We start from the raw sequence: 18,192 nt of genomic DNA on the forward strand, positions 1-18,192 counted from the left end.
ATCTACCTGTAAACCTTTAAGTGAACCAGCAAGATGAAGTTCCTCCCACACTTCAAAGTCTCTCCTCCTACTTCTCTGCAAAGCAGATACCTACTTCACTGAATACTGTGCCATGTCAGCTGGAGACTACCTCATCTCTTCCAATTCACTTCACAAATAAAGTGAATACACACACACAAAAAAATAATAATCTGAAGTTTTCACAAGATTGGTGAAATTCAAAGGACTCTTGCAATGAAACAAGTATCTCCAGAATATGCTTACTTGCAACTTTTACCTCTTGACATTGAGAATACCTGCAGTCTTTACAATGAGCACTACATTAACTATCTGCCAGTTGAAAGACTTCGTTATGGAGTAGCACTAAGTGTCTCCATAATAAAAGAGAAGTCAAAAAGACTAAAGCTTATCTTAACATTTCAAAACAGACTTGCTTATAACTGCATGGTTTTGCCACTACATTCTACATACTTCTTCCCTTCCCAATTCAGTACAGAAGCAGGTGTGGGGCAGAAATCCCATTATCAATATAGTGGACTTTGAGAAACAATCTAAAAGAAGTAAGTTACAATATCATAAACCAGTTTAAAATAAGAATTAAGATTTTGGATGTAGATGATGTGGATTTTAGAGTAAACATGGCAATAAACATGTCTCATTAGCCCGTATCTTAAAGTTATAACGATCCCATGTGAGCAAATAAAGATGTTTTCATACTTCTCTCATTGTTGCTAAATGCACCACGTATGGATCCACCCAGTCGCACTTCTCCATCTTGCAATTCTTCTAGCAAAAGATCCCTTATTGGAATTGGCTGTCGATACAGTTGGTAGCAGAGCTGTTCATTATGGGTGATAGCTCGAGTAATCACCAAGACTTCTTGGAAGAGGAAGACGTGCAGTTTCTGTTAAAATATATATATATATAAATAATAAAGCATTATTATTATTTTTAGAACATCATTAAACCAGGTTTATTTAATCTCTAGTATGTTATAACATTGTGTATAACTTTTTGCCATTATGCAACATGAAGGTATCTTGAAAAACTATTTATAACAAAATAGTTTTCCTTACCACTCCCTTGTTGTTCTTCAGTTCACCATGACAACATAGAACACGTGAATTATCAATCAGTGAATCCCTTTGGCCTTCTTCAAGATAAATAAGTCTTTCTTTGTAGTATTGGCATTCAGATTCACCAGTCTTTATGTTAATGTCAGCCACTATACCCTGAATTATGTTTATCTACAGAAAAACAATGAAGACGTGAACTTAAATTGTACAGTCTGACATTCAGAGCTTTTTCTGCTTAACTTGAATTGTAGCTGCAACAAAATAATTTTTAGTAAGTTTTTCCTGAATTTTATGCACACCAGTCTGTAAGAGAATTAATATTAGCAACAGAATTAAGCAGACTACAATGTGTAAATAGTAATTTCTGTTTCTTAACATGTGATTTATGAAATACATCATTTCAAAGACAAATAGCGTTCTACTGAAACAGAGTACCACAAAGCTATATAACACGATTGAGATAACACAAGAAATATCCTTATTATATTTTATTAAACAATTACCCATTACAAATACCACAAGATCTTAAAATATTTCAAATGCTTTCTTACCAGACATAATGTAGAAAAACAAACCTTAGAAATAAGCAGAAAAACTCTGAGCTATTTACAAGTGGTTTTTTGTTTTTGTTTGTTTGTTTGTTTGTTTGTTTGTTTTGTTTTCGGGGGCTGCTTAAAAGAATACTCAAGGGGGGAATAATACACTTCATAAATTACATGGAAACATGAGTATCCAAGCTTTGAATTTACACTGCAGGCTTTGAATTTACACTGCAATTTGGGGAAGTAATAGCAAACCAACAGTGGTTAGGTAGATGCGTTTCAAAATATACATTTTCAAAAAAAAAAAAAAAAAAAAGATGATATTCATTTATTCATTAATTTAGAAGTGCATTTCAAACAAATCAGCTAAACTCATTTACTCCCAAATGGATGTTTGCATGTGTGTACTTGTTTATATATTACAAGATTATATCTATTTATGGGAAAGGATAGAAAACTCAGAAACCATTCAAAGTATCTGAATCAGGTCCATTTCCTTTAATAAGAAGTTTTAAAGGTTTGGATTTAGTACTCTGGTTCTACTTCAGTCAATACAACCCTATTCAGAATTTTAAAAATAAAAATGATAACTAATAGATGATAACTAATCTTGATTCAAAGGTTATGTAAGCACTCGAGCCAGGGTGTTAACTCATCTAAATCATCTTAAACCTAGAAGAAATCTCTACATTACCCAACTTAGACTAGAATGGAAAGCAACATTGAAAGAAATAAATATAAAATGGACAAGAATCATATGAGCTGTGGACACAACATGCCACTCCATACCACCACTACCCTCTTGGTTTTTTTTGTATTACTTGTCTACTGAAACAGGATTTAAATGGGGAGGGGAACTAGAGGTTTCCTATACTACTTGCAGCTGTTCTTGTCTTAACATTTCCATAGTTTTTAGAGTATTAATGTGAATAAAATGCTATACATCTAAAAAATCATAATTAAAAAAATCCAACAACTCACAGCTTCTTCAAGGTGCTGTTGATCTGGATGATCATTTGGTGTGTGTCTCAAAATCTCTCTGAGCAGTAATGGGTATTTAACCAAACGGCTTCTTGGGATGTCAAGGAAATGCCAAAGGTCCAGCTTGCGACTAAAAGGAGACTCTAAGCAGCGCTGCAGGAAATCTTGCACTCTGTGATCTTGTTTCTTGTGATCCAGTAAGGCTTTGGCTGCTACTTGATTGCTACAGTAGCTATCATAGGAGTTTAGGCATGGGAGCTGAGGGAAGGAATAAATTATTCAGCAACTGAAAAGATACCATTTGCTACATAGAAATTTCCAAGGGATTCAGAATGTCAAAACTGATACTGAGAGTCTCAGTATCTGGAGGTTTATCCACAGTTTATTGATGATAATGCTTCCAACATATATAGGGTTTCCAGTGATCCTCCGATGGCCTTGTTCATCTTCTAAATTATTCAGAAGGTCTAGCTAATCACTCAGTTCCTAGAGATCCTCTACATTATTCCGAAACATTAAGTATATCTGTGACTGAATGATTGAGAACTACTTATTACAGGCAGTAGTAGAACACAGAAGTCTGATTTTAACTAATAATTGTAACAAAAGCTTAGAAATGAGCACCCCCAAACCTGGTCTGTTTTAGATAAACAATAAAGTGATCTGATACAGATCTTGCTGTTTGACTGGAACATATTATGAAAGCATCTCTATGCAATTGGATTTACTCGCTAAGAGTATGTTTCTTCCATCTCCCTGCAAGACATTTTGTGATTAAAATACAATTAACATGGGCTTGTAAACATAGCAGTGATCTGTACAACCCCTAAGAAAAAAAGGAATTGTATAGGGCAAAGAGCAATATAGCGTTTATTCCTACTAACTTACACAAGATTTATTTGTTAAAGGAATAGCTAATTGAGTATCTGGTATCTGATTGAGATGACCTTGTAATCTTTGTTCTGTCGTACTTCTCTATAGTGCCCTCAAAAAACTTTACCACACTAAGATGACAGAACTGTGCCTTAAATGTGAGAAAAGAAAAAAAAAAAAAAACTAGCTTAATGTTGGTTAAAACAATATAGCCATTTACATATACATATTTTATATTGTATAATGGTATACTGTATAATACATAATGTATTTACATGCAATTACATGTAAAATCTTCTACAAAGGAATACAATCTCAGATATTTGGACTGAGAGAAGTTCACTGGTGTTCAAACATAACAAAAATAAAATTAAATTATGCAAAGAAAACGAGAGATCATATTTGATACTTAAAATTTTACCATTAACTATTGTAGTGATCATGTTGCTCATGTTTACAAAACACCATTATTTCACACAGAGCTTTTAAACATCTATTATTAACTAATCCCACAAAAATTTTCAGCCTCTTTTCCTGCTAAATTTGAGTAATAATATCTTAAACAAGAGCTCTTTATTCATATTATGAGCAATTGTATCAGCAAAACTAACAAAACCTGTTTTTCCATGTCTCTGTTACGTAGTGAAGGACAAACCTACCAACTTTTTCTTCTGTCTGCCTTATTTTAACAAACTTCTAGGAAATTAATATTTTTGACAGCACTAATGACTATCTATCACCTTGACTGGAACAGAAAGATATTAAAAAATGACTGTATGGAGCCTTTACACAATGTGACTGTTCAAACTTCATTTCCCTTGAAAATGAGGGTACAAATCAGGGCAGATTCTTAAGTGATCTACATCAGATAAATAGAGTCTGACTCTTGATGTTTATTTGAAGAATGTTAAGTAGTGCTCATATCCTGAATAGCAAGAGCTTTTAAAATCACATCCTAGCCTAAATCTTTCAAAGAAAATCCCCCAAAAGAGAAAATGTTTAATTATCTCTCTAAACAGTTGCCTTTACCTTTCAAAAATACTTTGAGAACATATTTTTGAAATGTTATTTTAGATATGGAAATTGTAAATACTACTGTAAATTTTAAATAATTTAGTTAATAGTTAATACTATGTTGCAGGTCCAAACTAAGTCCCAAGATAGATTTTAAATCTGTCTTACCCAATCCACAAGGATATGGCCAACGTGTTCTGTTGATCCATCAGATTTCCTGACTTCTTGAAGCCGCCTAAGAAGATCTGTTCATGATTAAAAATAGAAGAGAAACATCACTTCATGAACCAGATAACTATAAAGCTACTTGTAATAACACAGAAAAGATTGAGTTTTACCTTCATGTAAAGGAATTAGAGAGTCCAGTGTTCCAAAAATTTGGTTCAGCTCTTGCTCTGTCATTATGGAAAGTTTAAGCATTGGGTCATGATAAGCCTGAAGATAAAAAAGGAGAGCTCTGTAATTAATATATGACTGGCAGCTATACAGTTAGTGATAGCATTTACAGCTCCCCATAAGTAAAAATAGACCTACTGCTGAGCATATTTTAAAGTTTCAGAAGCATATCTTAAGCTAGCCATGTAACATTTTTTTAATAATTAAAGCACCGCATTTAAGTTTTTCAGAAAGAACGGGGAAACAGAAGTATGTTTTTTTCCCCCTTACCATTTCAGCATTGTAAAAAGCAGGGATTATTTTAAGAGACAAACAACTGAATGCTGCTGTTTTGCCTCATACCCCTAAGCTTGCCTCCTCAATCCTCACCCCCCACACCCTTTTCTTTTAAAGCAAACCTTTTTCGCTAACTTCAGATCTTCTATCAAGTCTTCCTCTCCCTGTGCGAGTTCAAAGATAGCCTATAAAAAGACACAAATATAAACTATCTTTATTTAATCTTTACTCAACTGTAAAATTTGACATTATATTCTGAACAGCTGTCTTGATACCACATAGCAGAATCTCTGCTAAATCTAGTTGCAGAAAGAAAATAAGCCTTAATTCCATAGCTATGTAATCACATGCAGAATCTTTAAAAATAGCTGTATCAGATTGCTCATAAAAAGCTTATCTGAAATAGCCACAGAAGTAATTTTTTTTTTCAAATAGATGTGCGTCTAGATGGGGGAAGGCTATCTTCAGCATATTATGACTCAATTATATCTTTAGTTTAAAAAATACCATTTATGCAACTGGTGGCATAGGACTTTGTTGTGTTTCGTATAATACATCAGTAATAAAAGTTCTGGGTAGGTCGAAAGATAGATCTTTAAAACATTTCTTTGGTTGTGAGCACTTTTATTTTGATAGCGGTTCATTATTTTGTTATGAATGCTGAGCTATACTTAACTGTCTGCTGTTACATACTTCTCTCAAAGCAGAGTTAAGACTTCATAGCTGGCAGATTAAAAATAACCACACTAACTCGCTAGTTTACCAGAATAGCACTGTATTTACTTATTACATGATTTCATTCTAAACTGGGGTACATGAAAAGTTAACAGCATTTTGGTCAGTTAAAATTAATATTACAGTCAAGGCTTTAAATCCTCATAAATCATGGAAGAACATCTTCAGTTACTGCAGATTCTCGTAGCTTGATAATATGTATGCATGGAAGGCTTGCCATAGTGTGAGGTAATTGACAGCACATGCCTGGAAGTGGGTCAGATACTGTGCTGAAGCATACAGAACACAACGCAGAACCCTTGCACAGAAACTCCCTTGAATACAGCTCATTTATCTGGGTTCTATGGAAGGTCCCGGCTTCTGCCCCAAGACAGTAATGAATGTTAGGCTATGCAAACAGTTTCTACAGTTTATTTTTAAATAAGCTGCCTTTGAAGTAGTTAATTTTCAAAGTTATTTCTGATGAATATTTACACAGCGTTAAAATCTGCAAAAGAAATGCCTGATGTTGCCATTATTTGGTTTATGACTTTCAGTCCCTGAAACATTTGGGGAGAGGATGTTACAAACTTTTCTGATACAACTATAAATTTCTATAAAACTTAATAATAAACCATTGATACATAAGCTTCCACTAGTTTAAAAGCAGTAGCCCTCCATTATTGATAACATATCTAACATAGCAACAAGACCCTTAAGTATTTCTGTGCAAATGGATTTACAATGTACCAATAAGCTCATGATTCAGAATTTCCACTTCTTGGCTACCTCACTTGCCTGTAGGGTTTCTGTCAAGACAAAACAGTTCAACCTAGTCATTACAATGTACTTTTCCTTCTGCTGATTTCAGTGGGAGCTTTGTCATGGCTATAACACAAACTATTTAGATTTTGTCTTGTGCAATACATTTAGACTAACACTCGTTTTTTTTTTGCTTGCAAGATACATTGTTGATTAGTATTTTATCTTTATAGCACTGAAGATTACCTCAAAAACAGTATTTTACTACAGGGAAAGTTATTATGCTATTCTGAGCATAGGTATCACATGATAAATACCTGTACTTGAAATAGCATGCTCACTAATCATTATCAGAACAACAAAATGAACAACAAAATATCAACCATCCCTGCAGAAACTGTCATAAAGAGCATGTACACGTACGCAGCCAGAGTATCATGTATCAGTAACTTTATATTTATTATGGAAATATGATGGGCTGGTTTTAAGAAAGAATATATCAGTCTAATTAAGGCTGAATTATAATTCATAGGGATGGAATTCTGTTTCTAGTGGAGATGGTGGTCTTCTCTTTAGTTTCAAGAAAGCTTCAAGTGCTATCTTTATATTGACCAGTATTTCTCACTCCATGCTTTAACATAGACTTTTGACCATAAGACCTATGTTAAGAAATATATATATACCTCTTGACGCTTGATTTCTTTAGATGTAAGCATGTGATTGACACAAACATCAAAGGTCTCACTCCACAGTTTGCTGTCTCTCCGCTTTGTGTTAGCAGGCGGCATACTTCGAGACCATGGCCGTGGACTGAACAGATCTGGGCGACTGTCACTACGGAAACTTATAGAACGCTGGAAATACAAAGAAGAATATTTTCTGTTGTTACATCAGATTCACACCGTGGGGTTTTTTTGTTGTTGTTTTGTTTTTTGTTTTGTTTTTCCCAGGAGGAATTATATACAAAGTTCAACCATTTCTAAATAATTCTTACTGTGACTTAACAGCAATGTTTAGTACTGGGAATGTAAGAGATAATTTTAAGACATCTTTCCATAATGCCAATATTTCCATTCCTGCATTGAACTCTGTCTGTATCCTGTTCTCAACATGGTTAAAACTACACAATATTCATATACCATGCAACAAGAATGAACAATAGGGATAATGGCAGACTGGTACAACAAATCAACATGACTGATCAAAGTTTCAATTCAGTAAATAGTCAGACATGAATCATTCATGCATAACACAGATCCATCTCATTAGATCCCTAATTCTTAGAAAATTTAGAATGCAATTTTTAGAGACAAAAATTAGCGTGAATATTTTTTCACTCGTTTTGAAAGAAAGAAAACTTTTACACAGAAGCTCCCAGAAGCTACAACAGCATAAATTGCTGGATAAACCAAACCCATCATCTTGTGTTTCAACTGGAAGTCCAACCTGTTTTTATCACACTATTGTTGGGTTTGTTTGTTTTTTGGGGAATGGGTTTGCTCAAAGATGGCTGGACTGAGATGCAATAGGTCTTACCTCAAGGATATCAGATTAAAAGATATCTTATATCAAACACTAATTAACGGTTTAAAAAATAAATGATTTCTCAGTTGGGCAGAAAGAAGGTTCATAAAGTGAGGCTGTCGCTAGTACATACCTTAGTATCTTGCTACTTGATGGTAATATTTTATTTTTTGTAGGCTGTCAGAATCATGAAAGATTCCATTGGTATCACCATTCTAGATATGTATATAAGCAGGATACAAATTTTAGTGCTTTGATGTTCTACCTGATCAAACTGATTTTCATACATGAAGAAAACCTTTAAAATGGTAACTTCCTGCCTCCTCAGATGAATCATTTAGAGCAAGAAACTAATTCACATGGAGAGGTGTGAAATGGGATCTGACTGAAAAGAGAAGAACAATCACATTATCTTTAAAGAAGTATGCTAATATTCATATTTTAATGTTTGTGATGAATGGCAAACCAGATTCCTTTCATATCACTTCTTCCTCTTTATTTCTTTGTAATTGACACATTTTATTTAAATTCTATCAGTGCAGAGAGCAAACTATGAAATACTAGTACTGAAACTATGATAGCATATTTATTAATATTTTCGGAGCCTCTAACTGAGATGACGTGTACCAGCATCTCTATCTTTTATGTGGTTTGGTCGTAATCTTCATTAAAAACAAAGTCTAATTTTAAGTGAGACATCTGAGTGTTTAATTTACCTGCAGACTCTTAGAAAGAGCTCAGGCTATGGATGAATACTTTATGCTCTCACTGTGTTATTTTTAAAAGACTCCTTTCTTGTTTTGTTAAAATTAGAGACTTTTATTATGAGGTCTTAGCTCTGAAATATCTGGAGTATTCCAAATTGTTGAAATACTCTACATTTTTGTTGTTATTTATAACCTGCCTTACGTAACACAATCATCTTTCAATTGCCATGGGCAAGAATATTTAAAGCAAAATAAATTCTCTCCATTTCCAAGTTGAAAGCAGTATATACAAAGCACAATATTTGAAATTCTCCTCTGAAGATAACAGCCCACGAAATGCTAGCAATGCCTATAAATACAGTGTTTTTGAATTATCTGAAGATGTGATATAAAAAAAAAAAAAAAAAAAAAAAAAAAAAAAAAAGCACCACAGAAGTGATTTTGAGCTTGGAATTGACAAAACTGCCAAAAAAAAGAAGCATGCGCACACACACTCGCACATATATATACCAACCTTCCAGAACTTTGCAAATCAGGTGCTAGTCTCCCTTCAAAATTTAAGAAGATAAAGAAACGTACATGAAAATTGCATGCTTAATTTATACTTGTTATAATGAAGAATCATGGAACCCATTATTTTCACATGCAAAAGGAAAGATTAGGGAGAAAGAGCCAGGTGTCCATCCACAAATCACCAATTGTGAGAATGCAGCCAAGCAGAACTGTTGTCATTCCATGACCAAGGTGGAGTGTCCTTCTCCATGCATTCCCATATATACCCTCCAGTATATAGCTGCTTTTTCATGCTAGTGATTTTTAAAGGCATGCTTCATGTTGAATGAAGAAAATAATTATAATGAGAAGCACCAGACAGACTGATCTTTAAAATAAATGCCTTGACCTTGAAACCTTTTAACAAAATGTCATACATCATGTTACAAAATGGCATGCACCCTGTAATAGCAAACAAACTCCATAAAGTGTGTTGAGAAAAGTAAGCTCTCACATCCACTGAAAGTACTATTTCTCTACACTGCATGGGAATGCTCGATACCATTCTGTACAGCACTACATTGTGTTCCTTTGGACAGAAGGTGACAAAAAGGGCTGAGACTTGGCAGAAAACTAAACTCCCCAAAGTCCTGCTTGCTTACCTATCATCTCTGTTATCTGGGCACAGTAAATATCCTATATTTGATTGATTTCTCTCATATTTCAATTATCACACAAAATGTACCTTGCTTTATATTAGTAAGATACATTGGATTAAGAATAATTATTAGTGGAAAAGTACAGAAATGTTTGGACATGTTTTTAACAAGGAGAAATTTCACATCAAGAGGCTGTGGTCTCTTTGTCTTGTTGCCTGATATACTGACTTAACTTGGTACACTGAAATCTAGTTAGGAAGGGAATCACACACTTCAACAAGCTTATTTTAACATCTTCCACTGCTTTTCATAGATGTTCTAGAAATTGACTCATAAAGCTATGAAGAAAAAATAATGCATCACCAGGGAAATACTATTTAACAGTAAAATTAATGCTTTGTCACTCAAAAGTCAAACAGATCTGAATCTCCAATGCTGTAACTGACAATAGAAAGAAGATGTAAAGCTGTTGTATAAGCCTCATTTAAAAAATCCACCAAATAAATTCTTTCAATAAAACACTGATATGTTAAGACAAATGTACAACATCATTGTAACCATCTCAATACTAATACTTTACACATTTTTTTTCCAAGTAAACAGATGCATATCAATTTAGTGGTCTTTAGACGTAAATTTAGACCTAAATTTATGTTCATCTAGCAATTTTTAAAAACAAATTTAAATGTACTGTGATGGTAATCTTTTGTTTGCAGTTGCCCTGAGGGATTAAAAAAAAGTTCCATGAATCCTATGAAGGAATTGTAGAAATGTCAAACAAACAAACAGACAAAAACCAACATGCCCAGCATAGTGGTTAAAAATGACGTTCATTAGAGTCTAGGATCATTAAAATTTTCATATAATTCCAAAAATTAGAGAAGATAGGGAAGAATCAGGCCACAACTCCTGATTTTATTTACTGTATTTATCTGACTGCAATAACTTCCACTGGCTATTACCAGATGATTACTATGAAGGGTCTAGGTGTTACTGATGTTCAACTCCTACAGTTAACAAATCTTAATTTCAGCTGCGCTAAAGCAAACAGCTTTATGTACTTGAAGAGGTGGACTACAGATCAAAGTCACAGCATTCAGAACTGATGTCAAATGTATTTTCTTAATAATTTTTAGAAATTTGTGGTGTGTCTAACAAGAAAAAAATAATTTGGACTCCCTATTTAAATTCAAGACACTCTGATGAAAATTGAAGTTGCAGAGGAAGCTAGCCAGACAATTTTTCTCATCAGCTGGAATTCGTTTTCTGATCCTATTTTCAGCTTTTAAGCCTAACAGCACAGCTGTGAGTAAGACCAAACAGAAACAAGCAGATCATCATGTGGTTTGTTACTTGACATTCTTGTGTTGACAATAATGTGCAAAATGGTAATATAGCTGAAAACATAAGGCACACAAAAATCAAATACCTCTATAATTAATATGCAACACAGCAAAAGTTGCTAAGAATATCTTAAAAGACACGACACATATCTCAGGTACAGAGGTGTTTTCTCTTCAACCTGCACACAGAAAATCCAGTTCAGTAAGGAAAATTATGCACATTACTTTCATTCAGGAAGAATTATGTAAGAAAGTTTGTTTGAAATTTCATGAAGGAAATTCAGAATTTTCTAATTCTTTTCACTGATGCTATTGGTGTGGTCTTTTTGTATGGATGTTTTATTGGCTTTGTATTTGTTTGTTTGTTTGTTTTCTCCCCAGGGAAACAATTAGTTTGTTTTGGATTTTGTGGTGGTGATAGTAGTTTTCCTCGTTTTACAGACACAGAACAGCAATGTAAGAAGTATGATTGGTTTGTTTGTTTTTGTTTGTTTGTTTTTTTTTGTCTGAAAAAAATAACAATAAAGATACATGAAAATTCATCCAATGAGAAAAATTAATACTTTTTCCTTTACAAGTATTATAAAATTAAAAACAAAATAAAATCCTGTTCTGTACTATTCCACAAGACACAGTGACAGCTCCATCAATGCACAGCAAAGTTAAAAATAAAAGCAAAACATTAACATAGGGGCTCTACATGCTCCCCAGTATGTTTCCAGCTAATTTCCACTGAGGCACCTGAGTACAGAAGATCAGCCATTTTTTTCCTGTTCTACTGCTGTTGACAAAAATCAGACAAAAAGTCAATTTACAGCCAGCCATGAAGACAGTTTTGAGAGACTTCACCAGCATTCATCACCTGGAAATAGACTCAGACCAAAGATTTGGAGAACATAATACAGGTCGATTTCGCACTGCAGCTCCTTCAAACATAGTTACTTATGGAGGAGAAGGTATCAATATCACTGCTTAATCTGGTTAGAGGCAGACAGTTAATTAAAATATATTCTAATAACCACCAGGAACAGACGAAGGCAGAAATGTTCACAACAGTAGGACTTCTAACAAACTCACAATTACTTTTGTAAAAATTTGCCCCAAACCACATTTATGTAGCTCTCACTAGGATCTAGGAAGGCTACTAGTACGTGCATAAAAGAACAGGTTGTTTTAATAGCCTAAATCAGCCATTATTAAATACAATATTGTATTGGGAAGCCCCATCTCACAGCCATTCACTACAGAATGACAGCACAGTCCCTTAAATGAGAACAACAGCTGCGGAAGGCTGCAAAACGGGAAGTGCCATGCTCAGAAGCAGTTTAGACAAAAATTAATTCACTTTCCACACGCCTCACAACTGGAACTAATGTAGTCCTTTCAGGGTCAGGCCAATTTTTTCCTACAGGCAGACTGCAGAGGAGATTTATACACCCCAGGGAATACAGGCATCTCTGCTCTAGTCACGCTACAATATACCTTCTGGATCCAGCCCAGACTGAAGGGAGTTCAGCCATTTTGCCTCTCCTCCAACCCCATAAATGCAATTATGGTATGCAGATGTCTGTGCTTTCAGAATAGCAGGAATAGGAAACAGGAAAACCAATGTTAAAGAAGTGCTGTAGTATCTGTTTTTGAGATACTACTGCTACAGAAACATTGTTTGGTTTCTTTCCCCATGTCTTTTTATTTAACAGATAATTTCAATAATGCTCTAAGCTACTTTTTATTAGATAACAGTTTTAATACATTCAAGATATTTTTATATTTCCCCTCTTCAAAGAAATTAGCATTTTAAAGTAAATTTCTTTAGACTGCACGAATGCTTTCTTACATAAACTATTTTAAGAGAAAACAGTGCTATTTTTTTTCCCAAAGTTTTCTAGGCCAGACCCATAGCAGTATTTCAGTTCCCAACTGTTTCTCACTCATGATAATCATTAGGAGTTGAGAACCCAGATGTTTGAAGTCTCCAGGTCTGAATGCACAAATAATTCATAAATTCAAGTAACATTTGTCTCTATGTTAAATATCATGCACTTAATCTGTTGTATGGAAACTGCAACTACAAAATTATTTAGTTTCTAAATTGCATTTAAATATGCTTGCCCTTGAACAATTTTTATCAGCAGCTTTGGAAAATGACTTTTTTTTCCCCAATTGTTCGCTACCTCTTTGTCTAGGGAAGTTCAAAGTTCACTACACAGAAGGAAATTTAGCAGTCCTGTATGACTAGCTGTACCAAAAATAACATTTTCAAGGAAACCCATCAAAATTAACAGGAAGTGTCATGGAAAACTCTGTTCTTCATTGAATTTAGAAAGCAACTGTAATACTTTAATATAGAAACTTCTATATGCTACAAGGGTAATAGTTTTCCTAGTAATTAAAAAACCATCCATTATCTGGACAGATATGTTGTTTTTGAAGTAAGAGTTTTGAGTTTTTAAATTGAGTAACTTTGTGTGAGCACCACTTTGAGTGGCACTTTGTTACATGGTCTAAACTTTTGGGTAGACCTTTGTGGTGCCAGGAGTTGGACTTGATGATCCTTATGGGTCCCTTCCAACTCAGGATATTCTATGATTCTATAGTCATAAACTGCTTAAACCTGTTTGTCACATTCCATTGGTGTGTGCACTCATATGCACACAAGTAAATGGACTTCCCATTCCTGTACTAACCCTAGAAGAAATTGTGTGCGTCTGTATGTGTGTTTTCCCTTTTTAGAAACGCAGTTTAATGCAGCAGTGCAGCTACTGTTATTACCTGAAGTGTTTGGCTGAACCGCTTCAATGGAGTGGCCCTTACAGGAGGGATGAGACTTGCTAGTGATGTAACTCTGGAAAGAGGCTTGACCCGCTTGTTACTAGGCTCCTGTAAAGGCAGAAAAATGGGGGAAATGTGAGCATAATCAGTTAAATACTGCTGTGAGTTTCACTGGTTCTTCTAAGGAAGCAATTATAAAATAGAAGTTTGTAAGCCTGGTATATAATTAGAGTAGTATATAAACAACAGCAGTTTTAAAAGCTGACAACGACAGATTACTCTTGGCTGGTAAATACAGATCCTGGAAACAGTTGAAATATATCATCATGGCTGGTGGCAGGGGAGGGAGAAGGATGAAGAGACAAAAATATGTTATTACATTAACTCATTCTTAAAAAAAGACAGACATCTTCAGCAGTGCTCTGCAGCTAATGCATCTTATGACAGTGTTGTCATTGAAAGGAATACTTTCAGATAAAACCAATTAAGTTTGTTTCTTTGCCTTCTGCCACTGTCAGCATGTGACTTTATTCAGTGAAAAGTATTTCACTCTAGAAAATATAATTCAGACCAATTTCTAACTTAAATGTCCAGTGAGCGCACATTCATATAGAAATACCTCCATATACAGACAAATAATGTTTACATTATTTTTTCTATTTTATGCAAAAAAGTAAGAAAAATCTATCTACCGTAAAGCATTCAACTAAATATTTTTCTTTTCATATATAACAGCTCTTATGCCCTGTTTAAGTAACGTATAACCACATCAATGTAATATGACAACTATCCTGCAGATTTTAAAAAAAGTAAACAAATGATAATGAAAGAAAAAATTGTTATAAAAGCATAAAAATAAAACTGTTACCCTTGGCTTTCTAACCTCTGACATTTAATGGATCTTGAACAGCACATGCAAAAGGCAACTTTTGACAGAAAAGTAGGCAAACCTTCCAAGTGACGTTAAAAAATCCATCTAACATCATATTTCAAGGATATCCTAAAGCAGGTCATCTTTCTTTTTCAGCCATGGTTATTGAGTTTGTGTAGGTTTCCTATGTCTCCAATTTCCTATACGTATCTTTTGGAAAATGAAGCACACCTATTAGCCTTTTGTTCTAAGAGCCAAATCCTTCTGGAAATAATGCAGATTTATCATCTTTCCCATTGAGGAAAAAAAAAAAAAAAGGCAGCAATGATCATCATCTGCATTACTGGCAAGAAAAAGTCTCTTCCATTAGCACAGCAACAGAGGAAAGGTGAGAAGCAGCTACATATTTAATTTACTTCTCAGCAGGCAAACCCAGAAATCTGTAAATGCTGAAATAAAGGACAAAATGTTAAACCCTCTAGCAAAAATAATGTATTCCTCCACTAATGAAACCCAGTATTAAAGCATTTTAGCAGCCTAAATTGATCTACTCTTTTATCTTCACCGCTGCACTGCTAGCGGTGAAGATAAAAGAGTAGATCAATTTAGCACACCTCCCTGCTTCGGAAAAAAAAAAAAAAAAGTATTTGAGATTCCACTGTAATTCTCCTCTAATTGGTGGCTCAGCCATCAGCTGTTGTTTCCTGTGATTACTCAGAATGCCAATCCTGAAGCACAAATAGTATCCCATGGCAGAGCCTGCCTGATATCACTAGTGCTGCACTGCAGTGAAAGGACACTGCCCTGCTTTCAGCTGGGACAGAGTTAATTTTTTTTCTAGTGGCTGGCATGGTGCTGTGTTTTGGATTTCAGATGAGAGTAATTTTGGTAACAAACTGTTTCAGTTCTTGCTCAGCAGTGCTTACTCTGAGTCAAGGACTTGCCTAGGCATTACTTAGGCATAAATATCACATCCCTAAAGCAAAATCTCGAAATCAAGCATATATGGACATTAAAGAAGATGGAGGGAGGTTAGGATTAAGAGAAAAGATTTCTCCTCCTTTTCTGCTATATGCCTTCTACATGTATAATTCTATAGCTTTGCTGCTAAGTGTATCTTCTTTGGTCCAAAGACAAAACTGATGGGGAAAAAAAAGTTTGATCTACACTACATCACAGATAGCCATATCCTGGTTGGAAGTTAAATGCTATCCATAGTCTAACAGACCTTTTACACTTACATTGTGATTGCACGGTCTTTCAGTCTTAAATTTAACCAAACTAAGCCGAGAAACCCTTGAATAATTTTCTTTGGAATCTACTGCCAGCAAATGAGCTGACAAAATAAGTAAACCTGTTCTTCACTGCATTTCTGCAGCAGGAATGATGCAAAAACTTTGAATGAATCTTCCTATGTAGTGTTTAAGTACGAGAAGACAAGCCAGTCTACTCATATGTGAATATTTCCACATCTGTTTGCACAACAGCAGCTAAAGTTTATTAATCACTACACTTCACCTGCCTGCTATGAGCTCAGGCTGGGACCTAATTTGGTCTGCCATGTGGGGCACGTAAACCTCAGGCAGCTGCGAAAACTGATGCAAAGCATCAAATAACATTAGTCTGAGTAAAAAGGAGCGACAATCACCTTCTTTCTCCTGGAGAGCAAGAGGAAGCGGGGAAAAAAAATCTCTGATTTCTCCTTCTTCATGTTGGACAGTCCAAAGACTGTCTGAGAGCTGCGCTGTCTCCTAGCCAGCAATGCCTACAGTCCCAGGGGAACATGATACAGCCCCTCCTTTAAAACTCCCCCATCCATTTCAAGGTGAAAGTTACTTGAGCAGTATAATTTTCTTTACTAATGTTTGTGCTGCTAAACCTTACTGGGTACAGAAGTTAATGTTAAAGAGAAGAAACTCCACATAGAGTTTCAGCCACTGTTGAAAAACAATAAGCTCTTCTACAGCCTCTTGCTGTAAGCCGCCAGAGGTCAGCACCTCTCCCAGCAACCAAAAGGAAAGTCAGCTAAAAGGTTGTGTGAAGGTCTTTCTGCATCCCCTTTTGTCTTCCTCGTATTGGGTATCATGTGCTGATCTCACACAGGAAAATTTGATCAGAATTCAAAAGAGCTAAAATATGTAGTACCAATTACGAATTGGATGTTTCAATTATGAGAGATCAGCATTACTACAGGATTCTAACATGATTATTTAAAATAATGACTCAATAATTTCAGAAGTCTAAGACTTCACACTTTGCCAATCAGGTCTGAAAGTATATCTTATTAAGCAGAAGTTCTTCATTATGCAGAAAGCTTTCTACTAATGTCTGACACTCACCCCACATTAGAAATGGTCTGGTTGGCTACGACACCCGGCTGGAAGTAAAAACTCACCAGACCTTCCAGGTGTCCCTTCCCACAGAAATATCTAACCACAACAGCAATCAACACTGAGTCACCACTTCCACTGTGGAATAATAAAGCTTGTATAGGAAAGGTTTTGATTGTGCAATGAAAAAATAACACTACTGGAGCAATTCTAAAATTGTAGGATAGTAACACTGAAATTCTTAGACACCCTTGCCAGGGTCACACTTTTTCTGCTGCATGGTCTACGTTCATTTCATCTCTACCCCTCCCTCCTTTTAAGCTATCTGCGTGGCCTCTCCAAACCAGTGACACAGAGATGATGAACTACTGACACCAATAATCTAGGCAGGGAAAAATTCCGCAGCCTAGTGTATGAAAAAGTGAGTTTTGAACACATGGTTGTTTTTCTAATCAAGGTTCTTCAAAAACAACAGATCAAATAGGAAACAGCGTGTGTGAACTGTTCTGCTTTACCCAGAGATACTGAGGAGAGTCTGCACTTGCACATCAGTCCAATAAGACTCAGGGGTTGCATTCTAGATACTGCTTCCCAAACCTCTTCAGTGGTTCCTACTTTTTTCTTTCTTCTTTTTTTAATAATAATAATAATAAAAAAATAATTAACTGCTTGTGGTTAGGAATTCTTTGTACATGTGTTCGTTATTTTACTACTATATTGTCTATGAATACCTCTGTTTTTCCAGTTAACTGAGGAGGGGTCCTACAATCATAAAATTTTTGGGGATACGAATCTAAGCACACGGGAACTCAGAATCGTGTGACTCCTGTGTCTAACCAGCATGGAGAGGCTGCAGAAAA

At 35.0% G+C, this 18,192-nt stretch overlaps 1 protein-coding gene across 4 annotated transcripts in view; it reads right to left on the reverse strand.

Moving 5' to 3' along the window:
• Positions 1-18,192, reverse strand: part of ARHGEF3 (Rho guanine nucleotide exchange factor 3) — a 133,408-nt gene that overhangs the window by 1,456 nt on the left and 113,760 nt on the right. For all 4 annotated transcript variants that reach the window (XM_082767832.1, XM_082767831.1, XM_082767833.1 and 1 more), the window contains 8 exons: positions 14,132-14,239; positions 7,318-7,488; positions 5,281-5,343; positions 4,825-4,921; positions 4,655-4,731; positions 2,600-2,857; positions 1,077-1,247; positions 718-904 (listed from right to left, as the gene is read on the reverse strand). In XM_082767832.1, coding sequence (XP_082623958.1) covers positions 718-904; positions 1,077-1,247; positions 2,600-2,857; positions 4,655-4,731; positions 4,825-4,921; positions 5,281-5,343; positions 7,318-7,488; positions 14,132-14,239 — 1,132 coding nt within the window. The remainder of the gene's footprint in view (positions 1-717; positions 905-1,076; positions 1,248-2,599; positions 2,858-4,654; positions 4,732-4,824; positions 4,922-5,280; positions 5,344-7,317; positions 7,489-14,131; positions 14,240-18,192) is intronic.

This window comes from Aythya marila, assembly GCF_965140915.1.
Source record: "Aythya marila genome assembly, chromosome: 10".
In the NCBI taxonomy this organism is placed as follows: Eukaryota; Metazoa; Chordata; class Aves; order Anseriformes; family Anatidae; genus Aythya; species Aythya marila.